General features: G+C 47.7%; 1 protein-coding gene across 1 annotated transcript in view; it reads right to left on the bottom strand.

Moving 5' to 3' along the window:
- Positions 1–14,526, bottom strand: part of CORO1C (coronin 1C) — a 54,790-nt gene that overhangs the window by 27,878 nt on the left and 12,386 nt on the right. The window contains exon 2 of the mRNA XM_074921068.1: positions 2,200–2,399. Coding sequence (XP_074777169.1) covers positions 2,200–2,394 — 195 coding nt within the window. The 5' untranslated portion in view covers positions 2,395–2,399. The remainder of the gene's footprint in view (positions 1–2,199; positions 2,400–14,526) is intronic.

Raw genomic sequence — 14,526 nt, 5'->3', positions numbered from 1 at the left:
CGGGCTCGGCTCAGCCCTCGCGGGCGGGCAGCCCACACGAGAATGAACGCGGAGTGCAGCTCAGATCCTGCGGGGCCGCTCTCCCCGCCTGAGAGCTCTGAGGAGCAGCCAGCGTGTTCTTACAGCTCAATTTTAAAAGCATACCCAAACCCTGGGTTAAAACTCGCTTAAAAAGAGAAAACTTTCTTCCCCCCCCCTCCTCAATCCTTGCGAATACAACAGCGAGGATCTTGCTGGAGGAGCTCTGTGAGAACCTCGGCTAAAGGGGCTCAAACTGAAATCAAAAGGGTTTGGGTGTTGAAGGCACTGGAGGAACAGTTTCATCAGCTGAGGCTATTAAAATAAATGAGAAACGCAGGAACGGGCTAGAGCAAAGCCAGCAAATGCGTTGCGAAAGGAAGTGTCAGGCTGGGGGAGTTTAGGAACAGAGTTCCTCCAGCTTTGCGTGAAACCTTATATATGAATATTAAATAGCTGTGTAAGACAGAAACGTGGTTGAGGGCACAAAGGCAATGACAAATAGGAAGGCGGGAGGAATAATTGAATACACCTAAAAAACCCCAAACGTAAGATGGCACTTAAAAACAAAAAAACAAAAAAAAAAATCACTCAGAATTAAGAATTTCTGCCAGGGACTGAGAAAACATTGGGAAATAAGAGGAAGAAAAAGGGACGTGTGCCCTCTGGCATCGGCGTTTGCTTGTGCCCTGATGCAACGCGAGTGAGCGAGGAATTGCAAATCGAGATCTGCGCCGTCGCGCGTGGCTCAGGAAAGAGCAGGACACGTGGCCCGAAGACGAGTGCAGACCAGAATGCTTGCAAAGAAGGGCTGTTAAATAAGATGAGCAAAATGGAGAGCTATTTAAGGAGGCTAGGGGTTTGGCTTGCCTCGCTTAGCACAACTGAGGCATAAGTGAGAACTCGCTGCCTCTGTTCCTGTAACGCACTCGCCATGTGGGATGCTATATTCAATTCTGGTCACTATTTCTATATATAAACAGGGCAGATCTGCAAACGGAGCTCGGGGAAAAAAGGACAGGGCTGATGACAGACTGAGGATATCTGAAGTCTATAGTTAAGACAGAAGCTTGAGGGTCACAAAATAATGTCACAGAAAAAGACTTTCATCACAAGAATTTGCATCGGAAAGGGGAGATGAGAGCACTGCTCTCCAACAAGGGTGGAAGGAAGATGCTCTGCCATTTTTTTTCCACGGTGTATCAGGGAGAAACAGGAATTTGTTTCAGTCTGAGACACCACTCCTGCTCATTTGTGTGCTTTTATACCACAGCATTGTAAGAGCCTGCCAGGAAGGCTTTTGTACCCATCTCTTCAGCCTCCTTCCAAACCTTTGATCCGGCCATTCTCGTGGCTAACAGACAGGAACCTAACTTTTCTGTGTGTTTTGCAAATCACACCCCTGGGATTCTACAAATAAATTCAAAGTGTAAGAGAAAGAAGTAAAGTGTATATACGGGCTCGCTGAGAGGTTATTTATTGGAGACTTAGAGGCACTGTGCACAGCAGAGAACATAAGGGGTGTTTCCCTGCCTAAGATCAGAGGAAGCCCCTTCTCCTTGGTATGTCAGGTACTGGGGATAACAAGAATTGCCTGAAGTATAATAAAGCCTAGACACAGCCCTATGATCTGGGAGACCTGCAGGACAGCTGCGATGGTACCCGGAGGTGCTGTTTTCTTACCAAGATTATTCTTATATCATGTAAAGAGTAACTGAAGGGGCTGGCAGGTGCCTAGACCAGCTCTTCTTGGAACCAGCTCACTCCTTCCTATCCATCTGATACGGGGCTACAAGGAGTAGTTTGGCTCAGGTGCATTCCTGAATTAAGTGATGCTCACAGAGCTCAAAGCTGAAGCCCTGACAGTGGAAAAACCTGGTCATTGCTATCATAAACAAAGAGGCTTCATTAGGAGCATGAGTCTACGTAAAAACTTCTGCCATAAAGAACTGGCTCAGATTAGTCAAGCAAACCACTTATTTACTGTGTTTAATGTACAGGAAGCATTACACTGATTACAGAGACATTAAATAGATTCTTACATGGCACTGCCGAGCAGGATTTGTCACAACACGGCACAGACTTCACAGCCTTAATGTTATTCATAAACAAGTGCTGAAATGACAACGAAGCTGAGCGTGTAACAGCAAAAAAAAAAAAAAACTTTCAAAAAGCACTTACCTTGTGCAAAGGCAGCACCAGGAAGGCTCCGCCACCGCTAGCATCTACAATTATTGCAACAAATCGGGGGTTTACTGCACAAAAGGAGCTATCCCAAGTAACACGGGAAACGCGGATGTCGTCGTAACACTGATCGTTTTTCACCGCTTGGCCAAACACGTGCCGAAATTTGCTCTGTCGTACCACTCGCCTCATTGTGTCTGCAGAGAAGAGGAACGTCAAAAGAAGGAGATCAGTTACAGGTGCAGGGACCTCCTGCTTGCCCGCCAAGGACCTCCACGGACCCGCTCATCTGCGCCATCACCCAGCTTCCAGCAACACAGGAAAAATAGAAATACAGCCTCACTCACTGCTCCTGCACCTTGCTTTGGACCTGCTAAGTTCTCAGCCAGTTTTGCCTTGGGTTTTGGTTTGGTTTTTTGTTTTAAATAAAGTTTTGGGCTGTCTTGCACCAAACAACTGAACTGCATTTCCAAGGGTGCTTTACAGAAAGAATTTGCTGGTTAAGCATCAGTTTTCCCATTGTAAATGTATTCTCTTATTGCAGTAAAGGAAGTTCCTAATCCTAAAAGCAGTTTTTAGACAAGTCTCCACATATTTTCGGGGATAAATCTGGTCTCAGATTGAACTTGTTTACTTTCAAGTCAGACAGGGTCCAGAAGATGTAAATAAAAATGCAAGCTCTGAAAATCCGGTGTTCCTGTGAAGTGGTTCCACATGTTTGCTAGCTTCCATTTCTTTCTTCTAACTCCAAAATCTCACTGAAAAATAATAAAATTAAGTCTCCTAGGCAGAAAGGAGTAATGGAAACAAGCTAATGACTCAAATTAACTTAGTGTGTCTGTAGCACTTCTCCTTCTCTTGAGAAAAATAATTTTCAAGAAGGCTTGAGTTAGAATAGAGGGAAAGGGACTGACATGGAAAATTCCAGCACTCGAGCCCTGGAAGAAGACACGGGCACAACACCGCATGTGGACACCAACCCTGGAAGCGAGCGACTGTCCTGCCTTCCACGTACACAACCTTACAGCGCCCTCGCATCTGGGAAGGGCTTTTCCCATCATACAAGATTTTTTCCCTCAGATGGTGCTCGCAGGAGGAAGAGGAGCCTCCATATAGCATCTTGCTTTTACATATGAGAAAAATATTTCTGCCTCAGTCTCGGGGGAAAGCAAAAAAAATTTAAAAAAAATAAAAATAAGCAGAGTCCACCTCCTATCTCGCCTCCCAGTAGGTCCCCAAGCACATGCAGAGGCTGGGAAAAACTGCTCAAGCTTCACGGAGATTCTTGCTCCAGCCCCACCAGCCTGATGCTCTCAAGTGAGAGACTCTGAACGCAGCTCCAGCACGACTCCCTCTGCACAGCCTGTCTGCAGCAGAAGTGATAAAAGGTTTGACGTCTGTCTCTAACTGAAAAGGCTTTGCCTGAAAGCGCAGAGAAAAAGAGACTTCAGAATGATGGCTGTTTTGTAGTCTCGGAGGTTTAAAAAAAAAATAAAATTAACAGCAACAAAAAGCTGAATAACTAGCAGAAAGCACTCATCAGAGCTGGGAAATAAGCAGTCAGGTAGTATATTTGAAGAGAAGAAAAATGTTACCATTAACATAACAGCTATCGAGTGAAATACTACAGTTTCTGCATAGATAAGAGGAAAAAAAAAAAAAAAAGAGTATTTGTTTTCCAGCTCCCCCCCGCCCCGACCACGTGCACCCAAAGCATTTGGGAATTGGCCTTGGCCACGTCCACAGCGGCTCCGTCTCCAGTCGGGGCAGGTGCTGCCGACACGGCCCCGCTGCCGAGGTGCAAGTGCCATCAGAGCCACCAGCGTGACGGCGGGAGCACAGCCCAGGCCAGAGTCACCCCTTCGGGGAAAAGCCGGCTCCTCTGCAGACACGGAAGATCAACGCGGCGATTACGGGGTCGGTTTTGCGCTGGGGACATCTGTCCCCAGGTGTGGGCTGGAGGCCACCGACCGCTTTCACCAGGGCCAAGCAGATGGCAGTGGCTTGCAGCCACCGCTGCCCTGACACAGGCACTGAGGGCTCGGCCTTCATTTCCAGCCACGGCGAGTGGGTGGGTTTTCCCTGCAGCGATTCAATACATCAATACCGAAATGGTAACTCTCCCCGATTAACTCGGATATTTCAAAGCTACAGAAGGACCACAAACACCATTTTACTGAGAGCTCGCACGGTTTAAGAATAAACGGGCGTAGCTTTTAAATGCAAAATTTTGCGAACGATTGGCGCGTTGGAGATGTCCACGTGAAAAAAGCTCTGTGTAAATTATTAACGATTACCATCATATTACAGACGAACTCGGGCTTCCTCTGTACTTTACATCACTTAATAGAACTGCATACTACGCTTTCTGTCAACTATTTAACTCACAACACAAATAAAAGGCCCGGCCCACGCTGGACACACCCAGTGACACCAAAGTGCAATGGGAAGTCATAAAGCAGGAGCTGCTCTCCAGCTCCAGGAAGGAGTGCAAAATCCAGACACCGATTTCTTTTCACGCTCACAACGCACAGCAACACCCAGAGAGTTCACGTTCGGCCCCTACAGCTGCCCGGAGCAGGTGAAGCTGTAGGACAGGCAGTACAGTGCAATGGGAGCAAACCATCACGCACACGGGACAGATAAATAATCACCTGCCAGCGAAGGGCACCCATCGCAGGGGAGGGGGAATCCAACTGCGCCGCTCACAGCACGATGTGGGATTTTGTGTTCTTTGCAGGCAAAGGCAGAGATGAAGTTCTCCAAAACGGATGGGAGAAACTCTGCCGAAGCAGATGGTACGTCGTGCCCCGAGGTGGAGCGCTGCCAGCGCAGGCGGCTCGGTGGGCTCCCCGGGGATGCAGCGTGGCCGTCCCCGGCGGGGAGGGAGGGAGGGTGAGACAGGACACAGCTCCATCCAGGGACACCAGCCCCGTTCCCTGCGTGGATTCAGAGCAGGAACCCAGCCGAGCCCCAGCCCCGCTGAATCACGCACAAAGAAACAGCGAATTTCAACTCAAAGATCCCCGAAAGACAAAAAACACGTTGTACTATCAAGCTGCCCGAGGCCCAATTAAGATACATCATAAAAAAATGCAGTTCCACACCCAGTTACTAATTTATTGCGTAGACTCATTCAGAGACCTGTCAGACATTTTCATCCTGAGAGGGCTCCTCCCAGCCGTCAGCACTCTGGGTGCTGCATCCACAGCTTCGACCCCGCCAAGTCCTGCGGCGAGCACCCTGCAAGAGCAGCATCACCCCCTTCCTTCCTCCTTCTCGGCCACCTCCGTCCCCCGCCGGCAGGCGAGGTGACGCCAGGCCACCCCAAAGAAGCAGGGATGGTCTTGCAAAGCCCCAGCGTGCTGCAACACCATAGGAAGCTTGCAACCACCTCAACCCTTTCCCTCTTGAAAACCTTGCAGCAAAACCCTACTCGCTCCTCTGCCTGGGGCGTGTAACTCGACTAGGAGAAGGGAAAAGTCCTCTGCTTTGTGCACAGTCAGTTTTCATGACTGTTCACCCACTGGCAATGTTCCCATCCCACTGTGCATCAAGATTAAAATCTGATGGTTTTGAAGAAGGTAAAGCGAGGGTTTAAACCTGCCTTGCTGAGTTAACGTGCAGCAAATTGCCCGGTGTCAAGGTGTCGTGTACCCAGGGGTTTTGTAATTTGTCTGCTTTAATGCTGGGAATATGATATGATAGCTAAGAAGAATAATTATTTGTATAGCTTGGATAATTATATCTTTCCTTCGCTTGAACAATACCAGAACACCACAAAGAAAAAAACAACTTCTCTCAAATATCAGATACTGGGAGGTCTGCCCCCCCCTTGTACTCTAATGGCAGAGAAACACCCTTTACCCTATGGGGAAATTCTACTCCTTTATTTCCCTCATTTTTACCATTGGATGGAAAGGGTAATTTTTTGGTTTTCTATGCATGACTTTTTTAAAAAAAAAAAAATGCAAAGAGTCAGATGTATCCAAAAATACCCTTGTTTGTTCCAAACGGATTTATTCGAGCACACCTTCGCTGCCCTCTTCCCCACCTACAGCTCATCATCCTTAGCAGGAACTCTCTGATGAACACATGGTGAGCAGCCTCCAAGTCCTCATTTCCATAGCAAAGGGAGTGATGCTTGGCGTTGGATCACAGCCATTTTGATCTGGCTGCTCTCCAAAGAGAAGGGGAAGGGGGGGGGGGGGGGATTTGGAAATGTGCAGGCTGTACTTATAAAGAGCAGTGGCTCTGGATCTTTCAGCGCACCACAGAAAGCCAGCAGGTGAAAAACAAAACAGGGTTAAGCTTGATCTTGAGCACCAAAAAGTCATCTTCTCTCGACCCCAGCCTCTCGGGAAAACATGAAGGGCATTTAGTATCCTCATTTGTTTCTCAATACTGCAGTGCGAAGGGTTCCCTCCTCCATCTGCGAGACAACCACAGCTGAATTTGGTCGCCACAGGTTCTCTCAGCAGGGCCGCGTTGCAGGCAGGGGCTCCCAGGTTGGCTACTTGTAGGATTATCAGGTGAGACACCAACATCTGAGATGATTCACCATAAGGAGAGACTGATTCAGCCCCATATGCAAAACTATGAGCCGGGACCCTTGGGAAGTGACTTTGGAAATACCAGAGTGGGCAAGCAAGCACATGCATGGTCGGTGGGGCTGTGCTAGGGATTTGCTCTTAGGAAGGGGACTCGGAGAAGAATTTTGAAGAAGGAAGTTAATCAGATCATTGTCTGTGCTGTTAAATCTTAGCTAAGGAGCTGGAACGATCTCCATACACTTGCTAGACAGGAAATATTTTCCTTTTTTTTTTTTTTTTTGGGTAAAGTACTAATTTGGAGGATTTAAAACCTCACAGCTAGGAGTTGAAAGGAGTTTAAATTTTGCCAGAGTTACAGCCCTCAGCAAAATTAAAACAGAAGCGTTAGACACCCTGCAAAGACCACTACAATAGAAGTGCTGACAGATCTACGAGCGCGCTGATCTCCTGGATCCCGCTCCGCGACACACGGCATCTTACACGTCCTGGCGGGAACAGAGGAAAGAGCCTTCAAAACCTTTTCTTTTTTTTTTTTTTTTTTTTGTTGTTGTTTTTTTTCTCCCTCACCCAAATGTCAAGTGACTTCCAGCTGAATTTTACCAAACATTTGACTTCGTCTCCCACTCTGTGCCCGCTGCACAGCTCAGCCGCTGGCCTTTGTATCAGCATTTAAATGGACCTTAGAAATGCAGGATGCCGTCAGCCGTGCTTGCACAGTGACACTTTTCATTCCGTTTCTTTCTGATCTCCCATCATGATGTGTCACAAGAGTTACCATGAGTTTGCCCATTTTCCTGTTTATAAAGGATTTATCTGTCTCAAGAATCCAACAGATGTATTTCTGTGGCTTCGGAGGGTTTTCAGCCTGCTTATGCAAGAGGAAACGCATCCTGCTAGGGAACACTTACAGGAAAACCCCCCACTAATGACAAAATCCTGCTCAGCCCATGTGATTGTGATCCCTTCTGGAAAGGGAGGCATTTGAAATAAAAGGCCAGTTTAAGTCACAGGCAGCCGGAGGCTACTGTTCAAGCGGGGTGAGGAGATACAAATCCACTGGATAGGGAGAACAGCGTTTATAAAAGGTTGGTACTTCGGACTGGAAAGGCGTGGAAACGTCAAGATAAGTTGCAGCTGTGGATGGTGAGCCCCCAAACTCAGAGCCTTATTGAAGAGGTCACGTACAGTACACATCAACGGCAGCTTTGGAATAAATGTACAGTCTCAGAGAACTATTAACAAATGAGAAGCAGATAAGGAGGAAAAAAAAAGAAAGATACACTATAGGCAACACCACCAGCACCGACTACGAACGATGATTAATATGAGAGGACACCTGCCTCGCTTGCTGTGGGTCAGGCAGGGTGCTGGGGCCAGCAGGGAGAGGGGACAGTCCCGCTGGTGAAACCACAAGACAAGGCAGCCCACGCCACGGGAGCCTGACACAGGGAAGCCCAGAGGTTTCTCGAGTACTGACGCATTGACTGAGCAGCCCAAGGTCTTTCTGAACACCTGGGCTGAGATGCTTGGGCCTCATCTGCTAAAGCGATGTATGCTCAGAGCTCAATCCTTTTTTTTTTTTTTTTTTTAAAAAATAATTGTTTTATAATCCTAAACCAATAGTCAGGCCATAGATGTTTCAACCTGAGGCTTAAGTGCCCCCAGCACGGGGAAAACACCGCAGGGCTGAGCCACATCTGTGGAGCAGTTGGCCATCACGGAGATAAGCACCGGAGAAAAGCCCACAAGGAATCTAGTAATTCACTCTTCAGAGCACTTTGAACATCATATGGTAGATAAGGTACGGAGCCGCATATGGAATGGAGGATATAAGCATTCAGAGGGTTTAAAGCCATGAAGAGACCACTGTCCTGCTCCAGGGGCAAAGGAGGGCTCTGTCCCACCATCGCTACATGCCCGGCAGAGCAAGGGGCCGCGGAGCGGGGCCTGAGCTCACAGCCGTACCCCACCACATGTGAAAAAGGGAACAAATATTACCCAGGTTATTACCTAATTGCTCACTTCTGGCATTTCTTCAGAGCACTTGGTTGTGCAAGCTCTGCAGGTTCTCTGTAACCCACGCGTGTGCACGGCCCGTTGTACACACACACGTGTGCCTGTGGATACACCCCGCCTCCTGCTTAGTCTAGCTGCACATAGAAACACTTCACAGCCTTCCCGTACTGCACAGGACAGTCTTCCAGACTCACTCATCTAAAAGAAAAGTCTGCCAGATCATTTTAAGGCCAGCATTTTTGAGCGCACCTTTGGCGGAGGAAGGAAAGCGAGACACATCCGTGGGGGGAGCAGGCAGGCACGCGCCTGCTGCCGGCTCCACCAGCTGAGCCACGCAGACAGCAAGGACAGCAAAGACCATCCGTTCTCTGAAAGCAACTGAGCACGGACTGACAAGCCCCAAAAGAACACGCTACCTACCACGCGAGACCAAGGCGAGCTACGGCGAGGTCAGGGCCACGACTGGCGTTAGACCACGAGAGCAGTAAATTGCCACCACTCTCACAGTGGAGAACCAGTGTGCCACCAGCAAGGCTGAAGGAGGACCTCGTCTCCTTCTCCAAGTATCAAGGGAATCCATGAGCTCAGTCTCATGATATTAAGTCTTGCAATATTTGGGCGAGGGAGGAAGCGGAAAAAAAAAAAAAAAAAAAAAAAAAAAAATCACACGGCCACAAAAATTTCAGCTCGCCCTAGGACTTCACGTGAAACCTCTGGCGGAAAAAAAGGACAAATACCTCGATGCAGTCCTCTACTTTTAAACAGAGTGCTATTCCCTCTATGGTATACCATTTCAAATCAATTCATATTAAGTCCATTGCTGACAGAACTTTTGTTTTCAGATGCTCAGAGTTATTTAAACCAAGGGTGAACACTACTACAGATGGTCACAATTCCAAAATACATCATATTTGTGCACAGATTATTTTCAGTCTTTGGTTACTTTAGCCTAGTTTGAGCAAGACCCTGCCATCTGATTTCACTTCATTTTAAAGACAAAAAGCTGGAATATGAACATAATACTGAAATTTCCAGCTGTTATACCGCTGGTGAGATTCTATTTTGGGATGGGAACCTAAACCACAAACTACCAGGGAATTCGATTATATCTCAACTGGGGAGCCCAGCACATTCAAAAATGTAACACAACCCAAACTTAAAATAAGCTGAAATTGCTGTTCTGGACAAAGTGCAAGGTGTTGGTTCTAACCTGTGAAATACTTGATACGATTCTGTTTTTTAGAGCTGTGCCCTGAAACGATCGTTCTAAGACCGTTATAATACGAAGAACTCGAAGTCAGAAGGGCCTGTAATACTTAAATCTTCAAGGCACCATCAAGAAGCACGTGTTATCTCCCAAGGGTTTACCCTGTGCACATGTGTCTCAGGAGCACATCTCCCACGCTGTGGCTGACACTCCTTTCACATGCACGTAGGGATGCAATGGCTCTTTTTCACTTCAAGATTTCCAGGTATGTAATTCATCTTCTTGGGGGATCTTACTCTCACACATTTTGTAGCTTGTAGCGTTCTGATCTAACATCACATCATTTATCATAATTTACGGTGACAAAAGGACACCGCAGTTGAAAGTCATTACCCCAAACGGAGAGCATTGTCTGGCTTCATTTAATCTGTGTCATCTACCATAAAGCTAGAGCAATGAATGCACACAAAAATCATTACACAAAATGATTTATCAGGATGCCGTAATGGGATGGGTAACCAGCAAAGGGAAACACCGGAGCAGTTACACAAACTCTGGATCTGAAACGGCGAGGCAGCTGAGGAGCAGGAACGGGTGCCAGAGCAACCACCTCCAAACCAACCTCCTCGTTTGGGTTTTTTATTTCTTTATTTCTTTTTACAGTATCTTCTGTCAAGTGGCACTAAAGGTGCCAACCTCGGAGGTGGTGAAGTGTGATGTATTGGGGGATATTTGCATGATGGCAATTTAGCACACACTGGGCAAAAAAGGTCAGTAAATATGAAAACAGAAGACAGGTGAGCAAATCAGAGGAAAAAAAAAAAGCACTGAAACCCAGGACAAAACCTCAGAGAGGCAAGTAACATACGGAATACATGGGGAAAAGAGGACTAGGGTACCTGTGGGTTAAGCAGCCCTGATGCCTCAGTGCAGTCGGCCGGCACCGAAGAGATTTACTGGGTAAGGAAAGGGAAACCTTGCTCTGGAGTAGACACACTCCCACCCTGAGACACCCACCGCTGCTCCAGCAGCTGCCCACAGCCTTTCAGATGCTCCCCTCCAAGAGCCTTCATTCTCCTCCACTGGAATAAACACCAGGGATGCTTCTTCACACGCTGTATCCTCATGCTCTGCCAAGAGATGGAGCGATGGACTTCCAGAGCTGAACCTCAGCCAGACACATCACACCAGCACCATGGAAGATGCTACTTAGACCCCTGGGGACTGACTGCATCACCCCCCTTTCCCCCCCGCAGTAAAAGCAGCACATGCCACCGAGAGGAAAACAACAGGGCTTCAGACCACGCTCGGACCCTGAGGAAAACACGAGAGGGAGAGCACAACCCCCCGCGCAGAGCTGCAAGTCAGCAAGCCTGTTACAACAGCCAAGCACCGGGATTCCAGTTAAGAGAAGTATGCAGATAAAATGCTTTCTCCACAGAGCTGACCTAGTTCTCTTATCAGTGCAACAGAGCTAACAAGGAAGTATCAATCTGTTCAGAGCTGCTACCCCAATTTACTGAATTCTTCTGCTCTCTTGAAGGTTACATGCAAGCTTCTTCCAGACCGCGTTCCTCAGACACATCGCAAGTTGAGGGTTTTTTTAAACCTAGTTTTAGGCAAAAGCTTAGTACCAGCTAAGGATTGTGGCTCTTGCCCACCATAGCTCCATTAATTTCTCACCAAATTCACCGCCAGGTTCCACCTTTCCCAGCTAAGGCACAAACACTTCTAACACGACAGAGCGCTAACAGCGGAAAACAACTGCCTTTTCTCCTACAACCTGAAGCAATCAAACACGCCCAAATGAAATAAATGGCAAACATAACTCTGTCACTCTGTGTGTGACAGAGGAGCTCCAGTAGCCACTAGACCCGAAACTCCAACTCCTGATACAGGACGTAGTCTGTCCTCTTCAGGGATGCACTTAAGGCAGAAGCAGACAGCAGTACCCAGGTGCTGGGAGCATAAAGCACAGAAAGGGTAACACGTGCAGATTCCCCACTCGGCAAAAGTCAAGAAAAGGTGCAAACATGAAGGTAAGTTGATTAAGACAGTATTTTCTAAGGTAAGCACATTTCCTGTTAAACTCCGGTGGTTTTAAGACATTATTGGAAACATTACACTGCTGCTCCTTGCTTACAGTTAATTTTCTTAAAAATATGACAAGAAGATGTATCCAAAAAATCTCCAAAGGTCTTGATAACTGTTTTCTATTCCTCCTCATTACAACACGCTGCGGTATCCATGGGAAGAAACTATAAATGCTAAAGATATTTTAAGGAGGTAAAACGGTCTCGTAGGTAAAAGGTCAGAGGTCCCAGTTCTTCAAGAGCACCGTGGCACCCGCAGCCCGAGAGCCACCACCAGGAAACCAAAACCTACAGAAAGCCCTCCCGCTATAAACACCGAGTTAGCTGGGACGCAGATTCCTCACAACCTAGAAATAAAGCAGAAACAACAGATCAGCACAACCGAGGCTCACAAACAGACCGGCCAAGTGTGAGTCAGACTGACCAAGCGAGGATGCAGCATTCTCCAGATGGCCCTGCCTGACCACAGCGGCTCCGCTGGTCTGCTGGATGGAGCACAACCCCCAGACCTGCCGGCAGCCTGCTGAGGAGACACCGCGGCCTTGGGGGATGCGATGGGAGAGGAGCGGGATGGCCAAGTGTCACGGCAGCACTGCCTGGACCAGCACTGCGGCCGTAACGGCAAGTGAGCTGGCCAGTGTCACGGTTAGACTGGAGTTACAGCCCAGACCAGTATGGTCCATCCTGCAGTGTTGAATGGAGACACTCTACTCCCAAAAGTAGGAACGGGCTCGGTTAGTGTCCCCTAAGAAACACCTTCATCCAAACACTGCCTAAATCCGAGCCCAATTTAGCAACTTTCACGTCTCAAGCTGTTCACTAACACCCATCCAACAGGTCAGGCACTCGCGCTGAATTTTTGATGTTCTCCAAATAAAACCCACAATGGTTAATTGTCCAAGACAAGACAATATCCTCAGCATTGAAGAACACGGAAGGTTCAGGCTGGACAACGCAAACACGCTTCAGATTTTAACGCCGTACAAATAAGCAGCAAAATGAATCTCAATTCTCATAGTTGGAACTGGCGCATAGTTCTCCAGATTTCCATTTGCTGTCCTGCCAGCTCTTCTGGCCAAGCAGCCTATAATTCAAAGAGTACCATTGTCATTCTGTCCCGTTTCCGTAACATGCAATTTGAAATGAGGGCTGGGGGAGGGAGGAAGGGACTAGAGGAGGCTGAAACTCCAATCCAGATAGCTCAATCTGCTAACTTGATTTTAAATCCCTATCTTGTGGTACCAATTACAGCCCCTCCAACATCTGCTTTAGCAAAGGGTTCCAAGTTCAAACACATTTCCTCTGTCCTACAGATGTTCTTTGTCATTGATCCGTTTCAGGCCCAGGCTGCTGTCCTGTGCTGCGGCAGCGTCCCCGGCTGCCACGCGCCGCAGCGAAGAGGGCAACAGCCTGGGTGAGCTGGTGTCAAACCCCGAGTGTGACACAGAGCCCGTTTCTCACGTCTCTAGGCAGGCAAGAAAAAAAAAAGATGTAGGAAAGCGTATTTAGTTTAGTAAGCAGCTTTAATAAACATTCCTGCTACACTACGGAGAAAGATTTCAGATGTAAGAAGGAAAAACACCTTCCTACACCCACAGGCCGCGTGTGCCAAGGACGAGGGGTGTACCTGTTGTCCCCAGCTCTCCCACGGCAGCTCTCTGCCTGCCTGACGGGGAGAATCACACCCCCATACACGCGGGGCAAAGGCTGATTTCTTGGGGAAGGGACCCCCTCAGCTGAGGAGCTTGTTTTCAATAAGGGGCATGAAGAATTGCAGCCTGTGTTTGATGACCTTTAAGCTTTACTTACCTGTTGGTTTGACAGTCACGTTACTGCACGTGCAACCCACACTTCCAGCCCTTGGAGAGTCACTGGGGCGCCTAGAGCAGATCTTGAGGAGACCAGCCAAAACAACAGGCAGTATTACACTGAGATAAACCCCAGCTGGCTTTTAGGTGATCTTTCATGATTAAGAATTTCCCTAGTAGACCAGAAGATCAATGTGGCAAGCACTGCATATAAAGAACAAAAAGATAACCTTTATCCCCAAAGAAACGTGAGGGAGCGAAGCGAAGAGTATAGAGATAACACACGCGCATCCAAAGCACGGTGAAACAGGAGCCCAAACCAGGGTAGCCCATCTTTAAACGCCAGCACCTTAAAACACCATGCGGAAATTTTAACAAATTGCTCCAGAAAGCAGCAGTGGCCGGGAAAAAGATGTTGGAAGGCACAATGACACTCAAGTTAGAAGTGTTCTGTGCCTACACTTCACGCTGTGCTAAAGCAGAAGTATATATTGCTGAAGTACGTCTGGCAACTCATATTTGTCTGAGCTGGCTCAGGATTTTTTCCTGCCTTGCAAACTGATCTCAGCAGATTCAAAAATGAAAATAAACCTTTAAAATATATATATTCACTGAAAACTCAAAAAAAATTAATCCACCTCCTGTTC

The sequence above is a fragment of the Athene noctua genome, chromosome 17, assembly GCF_965140245.1.
Source record: "Athene noctua chromosome 17, bAthNoc1.hap1.1, whole genome shotgun sequence".
In the NCBI taxonomy this organism is placed as follows: domain Eukaryota; kingdom Metazoa; phylum Chordata; class Aves; order Strigiformes; family Strigidae; genus Athene; species Athene noctua.
Note: the sequence above shows the minus strand (reverse complement) of the source record. Positions and strands in the feature narration are given on the sequence as shown.